The sequence below is a fragment of the Geotrypetes seraphini genome, chromosome 14, assembly GCF_902459505.1.
Source record: "Geotrypetes seraphini chromosome 14, aGeoSer1.1, whole genome shotgun sequence".
Lineage (NCBI taxonomy): Eukaryota > Metazoa > Chordata > Amphibia > Gymnophiona > Dermophiidae > Geotrypetes > Geotrypetes seraphini.
In genome coordinates, this window is record NC_047097.1 from 32066720 (window position 1) to 32087477 (window position 20758).

Sequence of the window (20758 nt, forward strand, 5' to 3'; positions counted from 1 at the left end):
CACCTCCAATTTTGCTTTCTGCCTCAGGTGACTATCCTTCTATTGGAGAGACAGGGGCAGGTTTCTGCTGGGTCCTCTGCTTTGGCAGTGAGTTCCATTGGGCCACCATGGGGTTTTCCCTTTCATTTTGTTTTTGCCTTGGGCATGGCTTATTTTTAAGCGGCCAGGGGGTCCTAATTCCACCCCAGGGATCTCGGGTAGGAGGAGGGCGGGTAGGGGGGATGTCCTCCGCGTCTACTCCAGTTTGGCCTCTCTCAGCTCTGGTTTTGTCCCTGTCTTCTCCCTTGTCCATGCGACTGCGGGTCTCTTGGGACAATGATTTTTTGTAATCGGGAGCAATTTTCATTGGAGGAAGACCTGGACCCTTTGGGAGACCTCCAGGATCTTCTCAGAGGGATGGATGCTGTTAGCGGCGACTTTGCAGTTCCGTCGACAGACAAGAATGCATCCATGGTGTGCATTTTTTTCAGCGGGAGGAGCTCCAGGAGCTGATTTTACAGATCTCCTTGGTGTTGCATTTCAAGGAAGATGCAAAGGAGCCACCGTGTGTGTGTGTTTCGGGGGATCTGCTCTGCATCCCGCTCTTTTCCTATGCATCAAGATAGTCAGGATAATTTCCTTGGGCAGTGGAAAGCACCGGAGGTGCCTTTTTGTTTTACGTGCTCTATGGCTCGCCTGTATCACATCCTGGAGGGGGATAGGGATACCTTGAAGTCGCTGGTGATAGACGCGGTGGCTCAGCCTTGAAGGACTCTGAGGAGTGTCAGTTAGAGGCCTTTCTTAAGCAGAAATTTGATGTCTCTGCCTTATGGGTTCAGGCGGCGATATGTGGTGGTCTGGTGGCTCAGTCCTATTGTAGGTGGGCCGAGTGTGTCCTTGACCGTGAGTCTGATGACTGGTCCTTGGTGGAAAAGAGGTAGCCAAAATTGAGATGGTAACCTCTTATCTGCTGTCCTGGGGAATCTGCTGGTTCCTTTCTGCCATGTTCCTGCTCTCCTCCCTAGTTCATTAGAGAGTCTCCGTTTAAGCTGAGGGAAGAAACCACTCCCCTTTTCCGGCAGGGGAGAAAGTTTTCTTCCCTTGGCTTGAACCGTTCTCCAGACTCCCTGCTGTGCTGCCTTCTGCTTCACAGACTCTGCAAACCCATAAGGCCAATCTTTACTGTTTGACCTCAGGACATTATCAGAGCAGTCCCAGCTTTCTGGAGCTGCTTCCCTTTCTCCCTCTGAGTCCACAGGATAGTCAGCTGACTTACTCCCCCGGGCTCTGACTTGGTTCGCCCTCCTGCATCTGGGCTTGTAATTCCTCCCAAATCTCTCTGTGACAAGCCTTGGGGTTGCAGGATTGTCACAATGTATTTATTCAGGTACTCAAGCATTTTTCCATGCCTTGACCCGGCGGGCTCACAATCTATCTAATGTACCTGGGGCAATGGGGGGATTAAGTGACTTGCACAGGGTCACAAGGAGCAGTGTGGGTTGGAACCCACAACCTCAGGGGGCTGAGGCTATAGCTTTAACCACTGTGCCACACTTTCCCCACTCTCCCTACATTTGTTTTCTGAGGGAATAGCCTTTCAAGGGTCTTTTTTATTTGGCGAGGATTTTGACAAGTTGGTTCTGACCTTGACGGACTCTTAAGGTGCCTTTGTGTGGCATTGCTTGGGGGCATTTGCGTGATTTCTGCAGGTAATATCCTGGTCGAGGGGCTGCTTCCTTTTCAGCTTCTGGAGTTTCTTGGGGCTTTTTCTTTCAGCGCATGCAGTTCTTTCGGGGGTTAGACGTGATTCTCCACCACTTGCCCTGCCCAATGACTTCTTGCCAGTTCCTCCCTTGGTTCCGATGGACGCTCGATTGTGGAACTTTTACCAGGGGTGGTCCGAGATTACTATGGATCAGTGAGTCCTGGAGGTGATTCGGGATGGATATGCTCTGGAGTTTTCCCGCTCGTTGCCAGCTCACTTTCTTGCTTCTCCTTGTCAGGCTGCATTGAAAGAAGCCTTTCGCCAGACGCTTCAAAGATCGCTAGATCTCAAAGCAGTAGTGCCCGTGCCACCACAGGAGTGTGGCACTGGCTGTTATTCAATTTACTTTGTGGTGCCCACGGTTTTGCTCTTGAGCGGGAACGCCTAGTTAAGAAAGGTTTTTCAGATAAAGTGATCTCCATTCTCATGGGGTCCCGGAGACTTTCCACTTCTTGGGCTTATGTTTGTGTTTGGCGTATATTTGAAGAGTGGTGCATGGGGTGGTTTCCTTTTGCGCCTCTTTTCCTAACATCTTGGAGTTCTTGCAGGATGGCCTGGACAAGGGCCTGGCCTGGACTTCCCACTGGGTTCAGCTGGCAGCTTTGTCGACGTTTCATGGTTTGTTGCAGGGTCGGCACTTCACAGCTATTCTGGGATGGTTCGGTTTTTGAGGGCGGCCAAATTGATTCGGCCTCCGGTGTGGGCTTCAGTTCTGGCTTGGGATCTCAATCTGGTCCTGTATGCTCTTGTGCACCCACCTTTTGAGCCTCTGGGTTCCTGCTCATTGAAGGACCTTACCCTTAAAGCGGTCTTTTTGATGGTCATCTCTTCTGCGAGATGCGTTTCTGAGCTGCAGACGTTTTCTTGTAGGCCTCCCTTCATTGAGTTTTCTAGAGAGCGGGTTGTGCTGCGGCCTGTTCTTCCTTTCTGTTCAGCGGCTGTTGCGCAAGTTGGATGTCTGTTGGGTTCTTCGCTCTTATGTTCAGTGGACCCAGGAGTTCCATAAGTCAAATCATTTATTTGTCTTCTTAGCAGATCCTCGTAAGGGGAATGGCGCTTCCAATGTTACCATTACATGCTGTATCAAGGAGACTATCGCTTCCACATACCTTTTTCAGAAGTCTATTCCGGAAATTCTCAAGGCTCATTCCACTTGGTGTCAGGTAGCTTCTTGGGCCGAGTCTTCTCTGGATATCTGTAAAGCTGCAGTTTGGTTTTCTTTGCATTCCTTTATGCTTCACTATTGTGGGGATGTTCAGGCACATTAGGATGCGGTGTTTGGTGAGTGTGTTCTGGTTGCGGCCCTCCGGGGGTCCCACCCATGATGGGTACTGCTTTGGTACTTCCCATCAGTAAAGCTGTACCAGTCTGGAGAGATGCTAAAGAAGGAGAAATTAGGTTCTTATCTGCTAATTTTCTTTCTTTTAGACTCTCCAGACCTGCACAGCACCCCACTCTACTATTTGTCTGTCTGTTCTTAAGGTTTTTTTGTGTGAAGTGTGTGTTTTTTCTGCAGGTTCTAGTATTTTTCTAGGGCCAGGGTGATCACAAGAATAGCAGCTTTGGCGTAGCTAGCAAGCTGTGGGGAGCTTTACTGAAAGGGCTTTATCTATGCATCTTCCAATAGTATTTTTCTCAGTTAGTTTGTTGCTCCTGTTTGGAGCGTTGTTACTGTTATACTTAGCAAGGTTTAGTTCTGCTTGGCTATTAGGCAGACTGAAGTATGATAGGGAAGTATATCTATTTCTACTACAGCCCCAAAATTTTGTCTCAAATCTCCACCTGCTGGTCATGATGAGCTATTACCCATCAGTGAAGCTGTACCGGACTGGAGAGTCTAAAAGAAAAAAAATTAGAAAGTAAGAACCTAATTTCTCCTTCTGTGACTGGGTAAATGAAAATTTCAGAAATAAATGCACGTGTTTGTAATTAAAGCCTGTATGGGATTTGGGTTTATAAGGATCCATTTTGTTCTTCTCAATTACTTTTAGCTAGCAAGGTCTTTATTTTGATTTTTGTTCCTACTATATAGAAAAGAGGTGGTACTGTTAAATTAGCTTAGAAGTAGAATATGTTGTTAGCAGTAAGTTAATCTTGTAACTGAATGTCTTTTGCGGTTGAAGCTGGAAGAAGAACTAAAAGCTCATATTGAAGCATGGGAACAAGAACATGAAAAGGAGTTTTTTGTAAATGGGCAGAAATTAATGGCTTATGTGGCTGAACAGTGGGAGCTGCATCACCAAGAAAAAGAAAAGGAGAAACAAGAAAGAGTAAGTTGAAAACATTTGTGGGAAATTTGAGCTTCAAGTTTTGTCTGATTATAACAATGTTTTTGCTAGTAAAAACAAAGCAGTTTTAAGTGTTTTCTTAAGACCGTGTAGCTTTTGTTTCAGCAAATAATAGGCAATCCGGAGTGTCCCTGTACTTCTGAAGGATCAAATTAGGGACAGACCATATAAGACAACTTTTCCTTATTCTTTGTGTGCAATTCCCACTCCCCCATTCCAACTAAATAGGCAAACCACCAATGGTGAGTTTATGATGTGAAGGGAAAGGAAGATACCCTCTGTACTCTCTAGCCACTTACTGCTACTTTAAAACCCCCATACATTGTATTCCTTTTCCCACCAATTGGCAGTCCATCATTCACTAGTTCAAAGACCTGCCACTCGTAACTTTTATTAGAGAGCTTAATGAATGACAAATATTTATTCATCTTTCAACTCGTTCAACTTTTGACAATTGTAGTAGTCCTTTTATGTGCTTCTTCTACCAATGATAGCTCTCTTTCATGCTCTTTCTCTCCCCCACCCCCTGTCTCATACTGATAGGTTATGCATTCTTTCTAGCAGGTTATGGACTTACTCCAGCAGGTGCTGTGTTCCATGACATAGCAGTGTAGAGTCCATTTTGATAGGGATGGAATATACTATCATCCCCCGGGACAGAATGAGCAGACAGATGAAGAAATGTTTTTAGAAGTTAGGAAAACTAGTAAATTGGGCAACAGTATAATAATGGATGATTCTTGAATAATCCCACTCTATTCCTGGGCTGATGGGTTTTTCTCCTATGGTCACAAGACAGCTTGTAGGGAGCTCATTATATTGAGCCTTGTGCCCCTCTCCTCTTACCTAAGGTCTGCCCTCCAGGGATCCTGTTTTTTTTTCCCTTACAAGCCAGACTCAAGGAACTTGTCTTTTCTGTTCATGTTTATTTTCTTTAACTTCAGTATTTTTCTTCGCGAATCCTCCCTTTGCTGCATAGGTTCCCCACGGAGACAGCTCTGGCTGCTGAAGATCACAGACTTTGCATAAAGTGTTTCCTAGGGGGTTGGCTGCCAGTGTATCCTCTGGACAGCCTGAATATTGGCTTGGGGACCATTTCCTACGTTCGTACGCTAGTGGGTCTGAGAGCAGATAGTTTGGCTGCATGGAGGTGCACCCGAGATTGGAGCCGACCGCGTCCCTCCGCCAAGTCAAGTTTGTGCGGGTACCCAGTGGTGGCAGAGGTCTCTGGCCATTGCAGTTGGGACAGTGGGGCAGTCAGAAGACCAGCTGTCAATTTTCATGCTTACAGAGGATCTCCCTGTTAGCTGTTTCATCCTTAATTGCAGCATTAAACAACACCTCATTCACAGTGAGTAATAATAACAGTTTATCCCAGGACAAGCAGGCAGGTATTCTCACTAGTGGGTGATGTCATCCGACAGAGCCCCGATACGGACGTCTCACAAGCATACTTGCTTGCAGAAACTCAGAAGTTTCGAGATGCCCGTACCGCGCATGCGCCAGTGCCTTCCCGCCCGATGGTCCGGGCATGTCTCCTCAGTTCTTTTCTTTCCACGGAGCTGAGAAGTTTACTTCAATTCTGTGCTAATTGAAAAAAAAAAAAATTTCTTCCGGTGGTTCGACCGGGTCGGCCACGTGGCTCAGGCCCCGCTCCTTCGATCTTACGGCGGAGCTTTTTCAGCCTATGTCCCGGCCAATTACCAGTTTTAAAAAGTGTAGCAAGTGCCAGCGCGCGATTTCGTTGACGGACCCGCATCGACGCTGCCTGCAGTGTCTTGGTCCAGAACATTTTCCGAAATCGTGCCGGCCTTGTTCCACTCTCACAGCACGTGCGTTTAAGCGTCGCTGTTTTTTGTGGGAGTCGATGTTCAAGATGGAAGCTGCTAAAGAACCTTCGACTTCGACCAGTGCTTCGCCTGCATCTGCGAAGCCCACCACCACTCCTGCTACACCGGGTCTCCTGAAGCCGGCTGCCTTCATCCCAGTTTCGACCCCGCCTCCTGCTCCAGTGCCTTCCTCCATCTCCTCGGATCAGGTACCTCCGCCCCCCATTCCACCAGTGGTTCTCAAAGTGCCGAAGGCTTCCAAGCCAAAGCACTCGACCACGAAGGAACGCGAAGACTGTGCAGGAGGCCCCACTTTAGGTGCGGCTACCTCCTTGTCGGCTTCGTTACGTTCTATTATGGAGGCTCAATTCATCGAGCTTATGGCCACCGTGGGCCAAAGTTGCTGGCCACGATTCAGGGTGACCAACCGGTTCCTCCTCCGGGGTGCAGGCCTCCGCCTCGCTGTTCGCTCTTGTTGCTCGGCGAGGAGGAGCGGCACTCGGTGGCCGGTCCCTCGAGGCGGGTCTCTTTTAGTGACATGCCCCCCTTAGAACCTATTACACCTCCAGACGAGGATATTTGGAATCCTCCCTCGAGTAATCGAAGCCCTGGGCATCGCAAACAGGAAGAGTTCTTCCACACTCCTTATCAGGCCTGGGATGCATCTCGAGAGGCGTCGAATCTCCCGCCTCTACGATCTACTGCTTCAAGTCCCATATACTCCTTGGAGGCTTCTGGGGACCATTCGAAGCACCGCCGATCTCGTTCCCCTTCCCGACATCGGGAGGGGCGTCGGTCCAGGCATTCTTCAAGGCATTCTTCTCGACACTCTACAGTTTTCACCTCAGAAGAAGCTGCCTCGTGTGGGGTATTCATCTTCGGATGTCTCTCCTCCGCCGGGACCGGAGTTCGAGGATCCCTGTGGCTCGTTCTCACCCTGTCGTTCACAGGTCTCTATGGATCCCGAGGCCTCGACTTCGTCCAGTCCGTCCCGCCGGCCTGTGCTAGCGTACAAATTATCCTTCTCATCTTTCCTCCGGCAGATGGCGGATGACCTGGACATCACCTTGGATTCCGGTTCCCGATACTCCAAGGAATACCTGGATACCATGCATTTGCCTCATCCTCCGGCAGAATCTCTTCGTCTTCCTCTTCCTAAACTCCTCGATCAAACTTTCATGAGGTGTTTTGAAACGCCGTACTCTATCCCGGCTGTTCCTGGCAAGTTGGATGCCAGGTACCGAACAGTGCATCACAAGGGATTCGAGGGTTCCCAACTCTCTCATCAATCCTTGTTGGTCGAATCCTCCCTTAAGAGGTCTCATCCGTCCCAGGTGTATGCCTCGGTGCCTCCAGGCAGAGAGGGCTGGACCATGGATAAGTTTGGGAGGCGTATATACCAGAACTCAATGATGGCTTCCCGTGTTCTCAATTATACTTTTCATTTTGCGACTTATTTGGAGTTCTTCCTGCCTGTGCTTCGGAAGTTTACGACTTACATCGAGTCCCAGGCTCGATTCGAATTCGAGGAGGTGGTCGCCTCGCTGTCCCAGCTGTGCCTTCAATTGATGCAATCCTCCTACGATGCCTTCGAGCTCTCGGCATGGGCTGCCGCCTGTTCTGTGGCTATGCGTCGCTTGGCGTGGCTTCAGACCATTGACATGGACCCGAACCTTCAGGACAGGCTTGCCAACGTTCCTTGTGCGGGAGCAGATTTGTTTGATGAATCCATCGAGACCGTGACAAAGAAGCTGTCGGACCATGAGAAATATTTTCAGTCCATTCTTCGTCCCAAGCCTAAGCCGGTGCAGTCTCGCCCTTCTCGACCACCCTTGATCTATCAGCGGCGCTATGCACCCAGGCAGGCTCCTGCTGCGAGACAACCAGCGAAGAGACAGCCTCCACAAAAGGCTCAGCAAAAGCCTCAGCCTTCTACTGTCCCCAAGGCTCCTCAGCCTTTTTGACTCTCTCTTAGGGAGCATAACCAACACCGTTTTGCCATCCCCTTTTTTTCCCATTGGGGGTCGCCTCCATCATTTTTATTATCGATGGACGGCTATCACCACCGACCTTTGGGTCCTTACCATCATCAGGGAAAGATATTCTCTTCAGTTTCATCGGGTCCCCCCGGACCATACTCCAAGAGAGTATCCTTCCAACTTGACCCAGACCGCCCTTCTTCTTCAGGAAGCTCAGGCTTTGCTCCAGCTTCGGAACGTCGAGCCGGTCCCTGTGAACCAACACAACCGGGGGTTTTATTCCCGGTACTTCCTTGTTCCGAAGAAGACGGGCGATCTGCGTCCAATTCTGGACCTCAGGATCCTCAACAAGTTCCTGGTCAAGGAGAGATTTCGCATGCTGACCCTTGCTTCTCTCTACCCCCTCCTCGAGCAGAACGACTGGTTATGCTCTCTGGATCTAAAAGAGGCCTACACTCACATTCCCATTCATCCGGCCTCTCGCAGATTCCTCAGATTTCTGGTGGGACATCTACATCTGCAGTATCGAGTGCTTCCGTTCGGCCTGTCCTCGTCTCCCAGAGTATTCACGAAGTGCCTGGTGGTAGTGGCCGCTACACTCCGGAACCAGGGTCTTCAAGTATTTCCCTACCTCGACGACTGGCTCATCAAGGCCGCCTCGGCCCCTGGGGTCATCTCGAGGACACTCACAACGATTTGGTTCCTGCAGAGTTTGGGTTTCGAGATCAACTTCCCAAAATCTCATCTGCAGCCTACCCAGGCTCTTCCCTTCATCGGGGCGATTCTGGATACTATTCAACTCAGAGCATTCCTTCCTCCTCAGCGCCTGGATGCTCTTCTTCATCTCTGCCAGTCCGTGTCTTCTCGCCAGTCCATCTCAGCGAGACATATGATGGTTCTCCTGGGCCACATGGCCTCTACAGTTCATGTGACTCCTTTTGCCAGACTTCACCTCAGGATTCCTCAGTGGACCCTGGCTTCTCAATGGACACAGGTGTCAGATCCTTTGACTCATTACATCATAGTCACGCCTGCTCTTCAGCAGCCTCTACATTGGTGGATGACCTCTTCAAATCTATCCAGAGGTTTGCTGTTTCACACTCCTCCCCACCAAAAAGTTCTCACGACCGATTCCTCGACCTATGCATGGGGAGCTCATCTGGACGGACTTCGCACTCAAGGCTTCTGGACCAGTAAGGACCGGCTGTGCCATATCAATCTTCTGGAACTCAGGGCGATCTTCAATGCTCTTCAAGCGTTTCAACATCTGCTTCACGACATGGTGGTCCTCATTCGCACGGACAATCAGGTCGCCATGTATTATATCAACAAGCAGGGGTGCACGGGCTCGGCCTCCCTCTGCCAGGAAGCTCTCAGAGTCTGGGATTGGGCAATTCGCCACAACACCTTCCTCACAGCTGTCTACATTCAGGGGAAGGACAATGCCTTAGCGGACAACTTAAGTCGTCTCCGTCAGCCTCACGAATGGACCCTCCATTTCAGGCCCCTTCATCAGATCTTCTTTCAGTGGGGGACGCCTCAGATAGACCTCTTTGCTGCCCCTCACAACTTCAAACTGCCTCAATTCTGCTCCAGGATCTACACCCTTCGTCGCCTCGAGGCAGATGCATTTCTGCTGGATTGGGGGAATCGCTTTCTGTATGCGTTTCCTCCATTTCCTCTCATTCAAAAGACTCTGGTCAAGTTGAAATCCAACCATGCCACCATGATTCTGATAGCTCCTCGGTGGCCCAGACAGCCTTGGTACTCCCTTCTACTTCAACTCAGCAGCAGGGAGCCGTTCCTTCTTCCAGTGTTTCCTTCACTGCTTACTCAACAACAAGGATCTCTACTCCATCCCAACTTGCGGTCTCTCCACCTGACTGCTTGGTTCCTCTCAACATGACTCCCCGCCAGTTTTTCAATGCGGTTCGGGATGTGTTGGAGACTTCTAGGAAGCCTGCTACTAGACAATGCTACTCCCAAAAATGGACTAGATTTTCTACCAGGTGTGTTTCTAATCGTAAGGAGCCTCAACGAGCCTCCCTGTCTTCTGTTTTGGACTATCTTTTGCACCTCTCTCATTCTGGCCTCAAGTCTACATTGATACGAGTCCATCTGAGTGCAATTGCGGCTTTCCATCAGCCTCTGCAAGGGAAATCTCTCTCTGCTCATCCTGTGGTTTCCAGATTTATGAAAGGACTTTTCCATGTCAATCCTCCTCTCAAACCTCCTCCAGTGGTTTGGGATCTCAATGTTGTGCTTTCTCAACTTATGAAACCTCCTTTTGAGCCTCTCAACAAGGCTCCGCTGAAGTTTCTCACTTGGAAAGTGGTTTTTCTTGTTTCCCTCACTTCTGCCCGCAGAGTCAGTGAGCTTCAGGCCTTAGTGGCGGATCCACCTTTCAGAGTATTCCATCATGACAAGGTGGTTCTTCGTACTCATCCAAAATTCTTGCCTAAAGTGGTCTCTGAATTTCACATCAATCAATCCATCGTGCTTCCAGTGTTTTTTCCAAAGCCTCATTCTCACCCTGGAGAATCTGCTTTACACACTCTGGACTGTAAACGTGCTTTAGCTTTCTACTTGGATCGCACAAAGCCACACAGAACTGCTCCTCAACTTTTCGTCTCCTTTGATCCAAACAAGTTGGGACGACCTGTATTGAAGCGCACCATCTCCAACTGGATGGCGGCTTGTATCTCTTCCTGCTATGCCCAGGCTGGATTATCCCTTCCCTGTAAGGTCACAGCCCACAAGGTCAGAGCAATGGCAGCCTCTGTTGCCTTCCTTAGAACAACACCGATTGAGGAGATTTGTAAGGCTGCCACTTGGTCCTCGGTTCATACATTCACCTCTCATTATTGTCTGGATACTTTCTCCAGACGGGATGGACAGTTTGGCCAAACAGTGTTACAAAATTTGTTCTCTTAAGTTGCCAACTCTCCCTCCATCCCATTGGGGTTAGCTTGGAGGTCACCCACTAGTGAGATTACCTGCCTGCTTGTCCTGGGATAAAGCAATGTTCTTTAGCACTCTCCAGACCAGTAGAGGTTAACTTTACGAATGGGTATATATCTAATCATGACCAGCAGGTGGAGACTGAAAACAAAACTTTGGGACAGTATATCCTAGCCCCTCCTCTCTATTTCCCTCAGTCTTCTTTCAGTCTCCAGCAGGTGTGGAGTGATCTGTACCCATCTCCCTTGGTAGGGCTGTTGGAATTTGTTTAGGGGGTTTATTGTCCCTGTTTTTAGCCGGACGGAGCTTGGGCGGACTCTGTTTGGGGGTTCGTCCGACCTCGGGGGTGTTAAACCCGGCGGGTCACGAGCGGGGTCCCTCCCCCCACTTCCTCCACCTCCCCACATTTTTTTAGAGGAGCCTCAGCAGTAAGCCTTGCCCCCTAAGTCAAGCAAGGCATATTGCTTCGAGAGCCTGTGGAGTCTGTTCTGTAAAAAAAAAAAAAAAAAAAAAAAAATCCTGAGGTAGTGCTGGTCTGAAGGGTTGTTTCCCTTTAAGAAAACTGTATTTTACTGTATTTTTTCATGTAACCAGCACTTTTTTTCTAGCTAGGTCGCGTATGGAGCAATTGTGCCCTTCTCCGGGGGAGTAGGACACAATTTTAGTCCAGCCGCGAGGCACTCGCGGCCGGCCTGAACTCGGCGGTTTGGGTCGGTGAGGTGGTGGAGCTCCGTCGGCAGCGGCTGCAGGCGCCCAGAGCTCCCCGCCGATGGTGCCTCGCGAGTCGGCTTGGAGCAGTGGGGAAGCCCGGTCTTCCACAACCGCCCACGGAGGGATTCCCCGAAGGATTCCCTCTCAGCTGATTTTTTGACAGCTGATGCCGGCTTGCCTGCTTTAGCGGCTGAGACTATTCAGGTTTCTCAGCCGCTTCAGGCTATGGAGGGAGCTTTTTTGGCGGGAAAACCGCCATCTTCTCTGTCTGGCCCCTCCATTTTGTCTTCCACCTCAGGTGACCTTCCCCCTGTTTTGACTATGCAGGGGCAAGGTTCTGCTGGGTCCCCTGCTGTGGCAGGGAGTCCCTTGGGACCCTCGGGGGGTTTTTCTCCTGAATTTTTCTTTTCTTTATGCAGAGCCTATTTTCAGGCGGCTGGGGGTCCCGGTTGCGCCCAGGGGGTTTCGGGGGGTGGGTTTTCCTCCGCGCTCCCTGCGGCTTTGCCTCTTTCGTCTGGCGTGACGTCCCCTCCGCCGCCTCCCTTGTCCAAGCGTCCGCGGGTGTCGTGGGACGAGAATTTGTGGTCGGAGGAACGGGTCGGTCTGGAGGAGGACCTGGACCCTTCTGAGGAGTTCCAGGACTCTCTGGAGGGGACGGAAGCTGGCGGCGGGTTGTCGGATTTCCCGTTCTCCAGTGACGAGGCGTCCGTGGTGCGCCTTTTTCAGAAAGATGAGCTGCCTGACCTTATTCAGCAGGTTTCTTCGGTTTTGCGTTTTGAGGACGCGCCGCCGGAGACTCCGCGTGTGGGGGACCCCCTGTTACGGGGGATCCGTTCCGTTTCCCGCTCTTTTCCTATGCATCAGGATATTCGGGATATTATTCTGGAGCAGTGGAAAACGCCGGAGACGCCGTTTCGGCTGGCGCGCAGCATGGCTCGCCTGTATCCCATTCCGGAAGGGGATCGGGCTACGTTAGCTTCGCCAGTCGTGGATGCGGTGGTCTCGACAATTTCCAAGCGGCATACCGTGCCTGTTGAGGGCGGTTCTGCCTTGCGGGACTCTGAGGAGCGCAAATTGGAGAGCATCCTTAAGCAAAATTTTCAGGTCTCTGCCTTTGGGGTCCAGGCGGCTATTTGTGGGGGACTGGTCGCTCGCGCCGTGTTTCGGTGGGCGGAGCGGGTCTTGGATCGAGAGTCTGACGACTGGTCTCTGGTGGATCAGGAGGTAGCGAAGATTGAGATGGCGGCCTCATTCCTCTCAGATGCTCTATATGACTTGGTGCGGATCTCGGCTAAGTCTATGGCTTTTGGCGTGGCCGCAAGGCGTGTGTTGTGGCTGCGCGCTTGGGCGGTGGATGCTGCGTCCAAAGCTAAGCTTACTAAATTTCCCTTTCGGGGGTCGTTTTTGTTTGGAGAGGACTTGGATAAGTTGATTCAGACTTTGTCGGACTCGAAAGTTCCCCGTCTGCCGGAGGACCGTGCCCGTCCGGCGTCTCGGGGGGGTGCGGCCCGGGGGCGTTTGCGGGATTTTCGCAAGTATCGCCCTGGGCGTGGGGCTGCTTCTTTCCAGTCTCCGGGATTTTCCCGGGGTCGGTTCTTCCAGCGCATGCAGCCCTTTCGGGGGGCCCGTCGGGGGGCAGGGAATCCCTCCGCCGGTTCCCCCGCTTCCCGTCCTGCACAATGACGCCTTGCCGGCGCCCCCTTTGGTTCCGGTGGGGGCCCGGCTGCGCGAATTTTTCCCCAAATGGGCTGAGATCACGTCCGATCAGTGGGTCCTGGAGGTGGTGCGGGACGGTTATGCCCTGGAGTTCGCCCGCTCTCTGCCGGATTTTTTCCTCGCTTCTCCATGTCAGACTCCGGGGAAGACGCAGGCTTTTCGCCAGACCCTTCAGCGCTTGCTAGATCTCAGGGCAGTTGTTCCGGTGCCCCCTCCGGAGTGGGGCACGGGCAGGTACTCCATTTACTTTGTGGTGCCCAAGAAGGAGGGGACCTTTCGGCCCATCCTCGATTTGAAAGGGGTCAACAGGGCTCTCAAGATTCCCTCTTTCCGTATGGAAACTCTGCGGTCGGTCATTCTGGCGGTTCAGCCGGGGGAGTTTCTCACTTCTCTCGATCTGACGGAGGCCTACTTGCATGTTCCCATTCGGGCCTCTCATCAGCGTTTCCTGCGCTTTGCGATCTTGGGTCGGCACTTTCAGTTCTGTGCGCTTCCCTTTGGGCTGGCCACGGCTCCTCAGACGTTCACCAAGGTGATGGTGGTCGTCGCGGCAGCCTTGCGGTCGGAGGGCATCCTGGTACACCCCTACCTGGACGACTGGTTAATTCGGGCAAAGTCGTTGCAGGAAAGCTCCCGGGTTACTGCTCGGGTGGTGGAGTTTCTCCGGTCGCTGGGCTGGGTGGTCAACCTTTCCAAGAGTCGGTTGGTCCTGGCTCAGCGTCTGGAGTACCTAGGGGTGCTGTTCGACACCTCCTTGGGGAGGGTCTTCCTCCCAGAGGGCCGGGTGAGCAAATTGCAATCTCAGATTCGCCTGCTTTTGGCGTCCCGGTGTCCTCGGGCGCGAGATTTCCTCCAGGTCTTGGGGTCGATGGCGGCGTCCCTGGACGTGGTGAGGTGGGCGCGGGCCCACATGCGTCCTCTCCAGTATGCTCTGCTCCGGAGGTGGTCTCCCCAGAGGCACGGGATGGATGTTCCGGTCCCCCTGCGAGGCTTGGCGCGCTGCAATCTGCGTTGGTGGCTCCAGACCCCTCACCTAGTTCAGGGGGTGGGTCTGGATCTCCCGCAGTGGACGGTGCTCCTGACGGATGCGAGTCTCCTGGGTTGGGGGGCTCAGTGTTTGGGTCACTCAGCTCAGGGCACCTGGTCCGCGGAGGAGGCCGCCTGGTCGATCAACGTGTTGGAGACCAGAGCGGTCCGTCTGGCGCTGTTGGTTTTCCACTCCCTGTTGCTGGGCAAGTCGGTCAGAGTGCTGTCGGACAATGCCACGGCGGTGGCTTAGGTCAATCGTCAGGGGGGCACCAAGAGCACTCAGGTGGCGCAGGAGGCGGCTCTGCTCATGGTTTGGGCGGAATCCCATCTGCTGGACCTCTCGGCCTCTCATATAGCCGGAGTAGAAAATGTTCAGGCAGACTTCCTCAGTCGTCACTTTCTAGATCCAGGAGAGTGGTGTCTCGGCGCCGAGGCGTTTCAGTTGATAGTGCAGGCTTGGGGGCAGCCCCTGATGGACCTGTTGGCCACGGGTGGCAACGCCAAAGTGCCCCGCTTCTTCAGTCGTCGCAGGGACGGTCTGGCCGAGGGTCTGGATGCTCTGGTCCAGCAGTGGCCAACGGAGGGGCTGTTGTATGTGTTCCCTCCTTGGCCGCTGGTGGGCAGAGTGCTTCTTCGCATTGTTCACCATCCGGGTTTGGTGGTGCTGGTGGCGCCGGATTGGCCTCGCCGTCCGTGGTATGCGGATCTGGTGAGGCACCTGGTAGCGGATCCTCTTCCTCTGCCTCTCTCGGACGACCTTCTGATGCAGGGTCCCATTCCCATGTTCGACCCGTCTCCCTTCTGTCTTACGGCGTGGCTCTTGAAAGGGGTCGCCTTAGCAAGAAGGGATATTCAGACAAGGTGATCTCTACACTGTTGGGGTCCCGGAGGCTTTCTACCTCTCGGGCTTATGTGCGGGTTTGGCGTCTCTTTGAGGAATGGTGTCGGGCGCGGGGAGTGACCTCTTTTCGCGCTTATCTGCCTAACATTCTGGAGTTCTTGCAGGATGGCCTGGATAGAGGCCTGGCTTGGTCTTCTCTCCGGGTTCATATTGCGGCCCTGTCGGCCTTTCGAGGGTTGGTGTCAGGTCAGCGTTTATCGGCTCTTCCTGATGTGATTCGGTTTTTGCGGGCGGCCAAGTTGCTTAGGCCTCCCCTACGGCCCTCGGTTCCCTCTTGGGATCTTAATCTGGTTCTCTCTGTTTTGGTGCGTCCGCCTTTCGAGCCCTTGGACGACTGTTCTTTGAAGGACCTTACTTTGAAGGCGGTCTTTTTGGTGGCCATTACTTCTGCTAGGCGTGTTTCTGAGCTGCAGGCTTTCTCTTGTAGGGCTCCCTTCTTGGAGTTTTCTAGGGAGCGGGTCGTCTTGCGGCCTGTTCCTTCCTTTCTGCCGAAGGTTGTTTCTCCTTTTCATGTCAATCAATCGGTGGTTCTCCCGGTCTTGGGTGGTCGGGAGGGCTCTTCTGAGCAACGGCAGCTGCGCAAGTTGGATGTCGGTCGGGTCCTTCGCTCTTATGTGCAGCGGACCCAGGAATTCCGGAAGTCCGATCATCTCTTTGTCCTCCTGGCGGGTCCTCGTCGGGGAGCGGGCGCTTCTAAGGCTACTATTGCGCGCTGGATCAAGGAAACGATTGCTTCCGCTTATCTTCTGAAACAGCAGCCTGTTCCGGAGTTTCTCAAGGCTCATTCCACTCGGGGTCAGGCGGCTTCTTGGGCTGAGTCGTCGCTCGTGCCTCCAGTGGATATTTGTAAGGCTGCGGTTTGGTCCTCCTTGCATTCCTTTGTTCGTCATTATCGGGTTGATGTGCAGGCGCGTCGGGACGCGGTGTTCGGTGAGCGTGTACTGGTATCGGCCCTTCGGGGGTCCCGCCCGTGAGAGGGACTGCTTTGGTACGTCCCATTCGTAAAGTTAACCTCTACTGGTCTGGAGAGTGCTAAAGAAGGAGAAATTAGGTTCTTACCTGCTAATTTACTTTCTTTTAGCTTCTCCAGACCAGTAGAGGTCCCCACCCTGTCTGTTGTTGTTGGGGCTGTTGCGCGGGCAGTTTTTGGTTTTTGCTGCGGGTTCTAGTATTTTTCTAGGGCCGGGGAGAATTGAAGAACAGCGGCTGTGGCTCGGCTGGCTTAGCTGGCGAGCTGTGGGGACATTCTTCCTTCGGGAATTTCTCCTCTGCATTTTCCAACAGCATTTTGGGTATGTTATTTGTTACTCCTTTTGGAGTATTGTTTTTTCTCTCTGTTGTTTTCCAGTTCTTGGTTCTGCTTGGCTATTCGGCAGACTGAGGGAAATAGAGAGGAGGGGCTAGGATATACTGTCCCAAAGTTTTGTTTTCAGTCTCCACCTGCTGGTCATGATTAGATATATACCCATTCTTTAGCACTCTCCAGACCAGTAGAGGTTAACTTTACGAATGGGTATATATCTAATCATGACCAGCAGGTGGAGACTGAAAACAAAACTTTGGGACAGTATATACTATCCTCCCTTCTCTATTTCCCTCAGTCTTCTTTCAGTCTCCAGCAGGTGTTGAGTGATCTGTACCCATCTCTCTTGGTAGGGCTGTTGGAATTTGTTTAGGGGTTTATTGTCCCTGTTTTTGGCCGGACGGAGCTTGGTCGGGCCCTGTTTGGGGGTCCGTCCGACCTCGGGGGTGTCAAACCCGGCGGGTCACGAGCGGGGTCCCTCCCCCCACTTCCTCCACCTCCCCACATTTTTTTAGAGGAGCCTCAGCAGTAAGCCTTGCCCCCTAAGTCAAGCAAGGCATATTGCTTCGAGAGCCTGTGGAGTCTGTTCTGTAAAAAAAAAAAAAAAAAAAATCCTGAGGTAGTGCTGGTCTGAAGGGTTGTTTCCCTTTAAGAAAACTGTATTTTACTGTATTTTTTCATGTAACCAGCACTTTTTTATAGCTAGGTCGCGTCTGGAGCAATTGTGCCCTTCTCCGGGGGAGTAGGCCACAATTTTAGTCCAGCCGCGAGGCACTCGCGGCCGGCCTGAACTCGGCGGTTTGGGTCGGTGAGGTGGTGGAGCTCCGTCGGCAGCGGCTGCAGGCGCCCAGAGCTCCCCGCCGATGGTGCCTCGCGAGTCGGCTTGGAGCAGTGGGGAAGCCCGGTCTTCCACAACCGCCCACGGAGGGATTTCCCGAAGGATTCCCTCTCAGCTGATTTTTTGACAGCTGATGCCGACTTGCCTGTCTTAGCGGCTGGGACTGTTCAGTCTTCTCAGCCGCTACAGGCCATGGAGGGAGCATTTTTGGCGGGAACTTCGCCATTTTCTTTGTCTGGCCCCTCCATTTTGTCTGCAACCTCAGGTGACCTTCCCCCTGTATGGCGAACACAGGGGCAGGTTTCAGCATGGACCCCTGCTGGGGCAGGGAGTCCCTGGGGACCCCCAGGGGTTTTTTGCCCCCAATTTATTTTCTTTCTTTGTGCGGACTTTTGGGGGTCCCACGTGCGCCTGGGGGGTTTCGGGGGGGGTTTCCCTCCGCGCCCCCTATGGCTTTGCCTCCCTCTTTTCGTTTGGCGTCCCCTCTTCCTCCTCCCTCATCCAAGCGCCCGCGGGGGGGCTTGGATTGCGAATTGGTGGGCGGAGGAGCGTGTTGGCCTGGTTGAGGACCTGGCTGCTTTGGCGGGCTTCCAGGATCCTCTAGAGGGGACGCCTGTTGGCAGCGGGGCGGCGGGTTTCCCGTCTTCCAGAGCAGATGCGTCCGTGGTGCGCTTTTTTATTCAGAGGGATGAGCTTTTAGACCTGTGTAGCAGGTCTCCTTGGTGCTGCATTTTTGCAGTGGCGCCGCCGGAGACCCCGCGTATGGGGGCCCCTCTGCTTCAGGGGGTCTGTCCTGGTTCCCGCTCTTTTCCTGTGCGTCAGGATTTGCGGGATTTTGTGTTGGCGCAGTGGCCTATGGGCGCAGTTTCGTTTGGTGTGCGCCTTGGCTCTTGGGTATCCCGTCCCGGAGGGAGGTAGGGCTACCTTAATTTCGCCAATGGGGAACGCGGTGGTCTCGGCACTTCCTAAGCGGCATACCGTGCCTGTTATGGACGGTTCTGCTCTTAGGGTCTCGGAGGCGCGTGCGTTAGAGACTCTTCTTAAGTATGATTTTGATGTCTCTGCCTTTGGGGTCCAGGCGGCTGTTTGTGGGGAGCTAGTCGCTCGCGCCGTGTTTCGGTGGGCTGAGCGTGTCCTGGATCGGGAGTCTGATGACTGGTCTCTAGTGGATCAGGAGGTAGCGAAGATTGCGATGGCTGCCTCGTTCCTCTCAGATGCTCTTTATGACTTGGTGCGGATTTCGGCTAAGTCTATGGCATGGCCGCGCGGCGTATTTTGTGGCTGCGCGCTTGGGCGGCGGATTCTGCGTCCAAAGCTACGTTTACTAAAGTTCCCTTTAGGGGGTCTTTTTGTTTGGAGAGGAATTAGATGAGTTGATTCAGACTCTGACGGACTCGAAGGTGCCCCGTCTGCCTGAGGACCGTGCCCGCCCTGCGTCTAGGTGTGGGGCTGCCCGGGGGCGTTTGCGGGAATTTCGCAAGTATCGCCCGGGGCGTGGGGCTGCTTCTTTCCCGGCTCAGGGTTTTTCCCGGGGTCGGTTCTTCCAGCGCATGCAGCCCTTTCGGGGGGCCCGTCGGGGGGCAGGGAATCCCTCCGCCGGTTCCCCCGCTTCCCGTCCTGCGCAATGACTCCTTGCCGGCGCCCCCTTTGGTTCCGGTGGGGGCCCGGCTGCGCAAATTTTTCCCCAAATGGGCCGAGATCGCGTCCGATCAGTGGGTCCTTGAGGTGGTGCGGGACGGTTACGCTCTGGAGTTTACCTGCTCTCTGCCGGACCTTTTCCTCGCTTCTCCATGTCAGACTCCATGGAAGACGCAGGCTTTTCGTCAGACCCTTCAGCGTTTGCTAGATCTCGAGGCAGTGGTGCCGGTGTCCCCTACGGAGTGGGGCACCGGCAGGTACTCCATTTACTTTGTGGTGGCCATAAAGGAGGGGACCTTTCGGCCCATCCTGGATGTCTCTCGATCTGACGGAGGCCTACTTGCAGGTTCCAATTCGGGCCTCTCATCAGCACTTCCTTCGCTTTGCGATCTTGGGGCGGCACTTTCAGTTCTGTGCGCTTCCCTTTGGTCTGGCCACGGCTCCTCGGACGTTCACCACGGTAATGGTGGTCGTCGCGGCAGCCTTGCGGTCGGTGGGCATCCTGGTTCTCCCCTACCTGGACGACTGGTTGATTCGGGCAAAGTCGTTGCAGGAGAGCTCCCGGGTTACGGCTCGGGTGGTGGAGTTTCTCCGGTCGCTGGGCTGGGTGGTCAACCTTTCCAAGAGTCGGTTGGTCCCGGCTCAGCGTCTGGAGTGCCTTGGGGTTATGTTCGACATCTCCTTGGGGAAGGTCTTCCTTCCAGAGGCCCGGGTGAGCAAATTGCAATCTCAGATTCGCCTGCTTTTGGCGTCCCGGGGTCCTCGGGCGCGAGATTTCCTCCAAGTCCTGGGGTCAATGGCGGCGTCCCTGGACGTGGTGAGGTGGGCGCGGGCCCACATGCGTCCTCTTCAGTATGCTCTGCTCCGGAGGTGGTCTCCCCGGAGGCAAGATTTGGATGTTCCGGTTCCCCTGCGAGGCTTGGCGCGCTGCAGTCTGCGCTGGTGGCTCCGGACCCCTCACCTGGTTCAGGGGGTGGGTCTGGATCTCCCGCAGTGGACGGTGCTCCTTACGGATGCGAGTCTCCTCGGTTGGGGGGCTCAGTTTATGGGCCACTCAGCTCGGGGCACCTGGTCCGCGGAGGAGGCCTCCTGGTCGATCAACGAGTTGGAGACCAGAGCGGTCAGGCTGGCGCTGTTAGCTTTCCACTCCCTTTTGCTGGGCAAGTCGGTCAGAGTCCTGTCGGACAATGCCACGGCGGTGGCTTATGTCAATCGTCAGGGGGGCACCAAGAGCACTCCTGTGGCGCAGGAGGCGGCTCGGCTCATGGTTTGGGCGGAGTCCCATCTTCTGGACCTCTCGGCTTCTCATATAGCCGGGGTAGAAAATGTTCAGGCAGACTTCCTCAGTCGTCACTTCCTGGATCCAGGAGAGTGGTTTCTCGGCGCCGGAGCGTTTCGGTTGATAGTGCAAGATTGGGGGCAGCCCCTGATGGACCTGATGGCCACGAGTGGCAACGCCAAAGTGCCCCGCTTCTTCAGTCGTCGCAGGGAAGGGCTGGCCGAGGGTCTGGATGCTCTGGTCCAGCCGTGGCCAACGGAGGGGCTGTTGTATGTGTTCCCTCCTTAGCCGCTGGTGGGCAGAGTGCTTCTTCGCATTGTTCACCATCCGGGTTTGGTGGTGCTGGTGGCTCCGGATTGGCCTCGACGTCCGTGGTATGCGGATCTGGTGAGACACCTGGTGGCGGTTCCTCTTCCTCTGCCTCTCTCGGACGACCTTCTGATGCAGGGTCCCATTCCCTTGTTCGACCCGTCTCTCTTCTGTCTTACGGCGTGGCTCTTGAAAGGGGTCGCCTTAGCAAGAAGGGATATTCAGACAAGGTG

The 20758-nt window shown here is 53.6% G+C and overlaps 1 protein-coding gene across 6 annotated transcripts in view; it reads left to right on the forward strand.

Moving 5' to 3' along the window:
- The window catches only part of PRC1 (protein regulator of cytokinesis 1), a 137442-nt gene that overhangs the window by 65128 nt on the left and 51556 nt on the right, over positions 1–20758 (forward strand). For all 6 annotated transcript variants that reach the window (XR_004537025.1, XR_004537026.1, XM_033921030.1 and 3 more), the window contains exon 10: positions 3868–4014. Coding sequence is in view for 4 of the 6 variants with exons in the window: in XM_033921030.1 (XP_033776921.1) it covers positions 3868–4014 (147 nt within the window). In the remaining 2 variants the exon portion in view is untranslated. The remainder of the gene's footprint in view (positions 1–3867; positions 4015–20758) is intronic.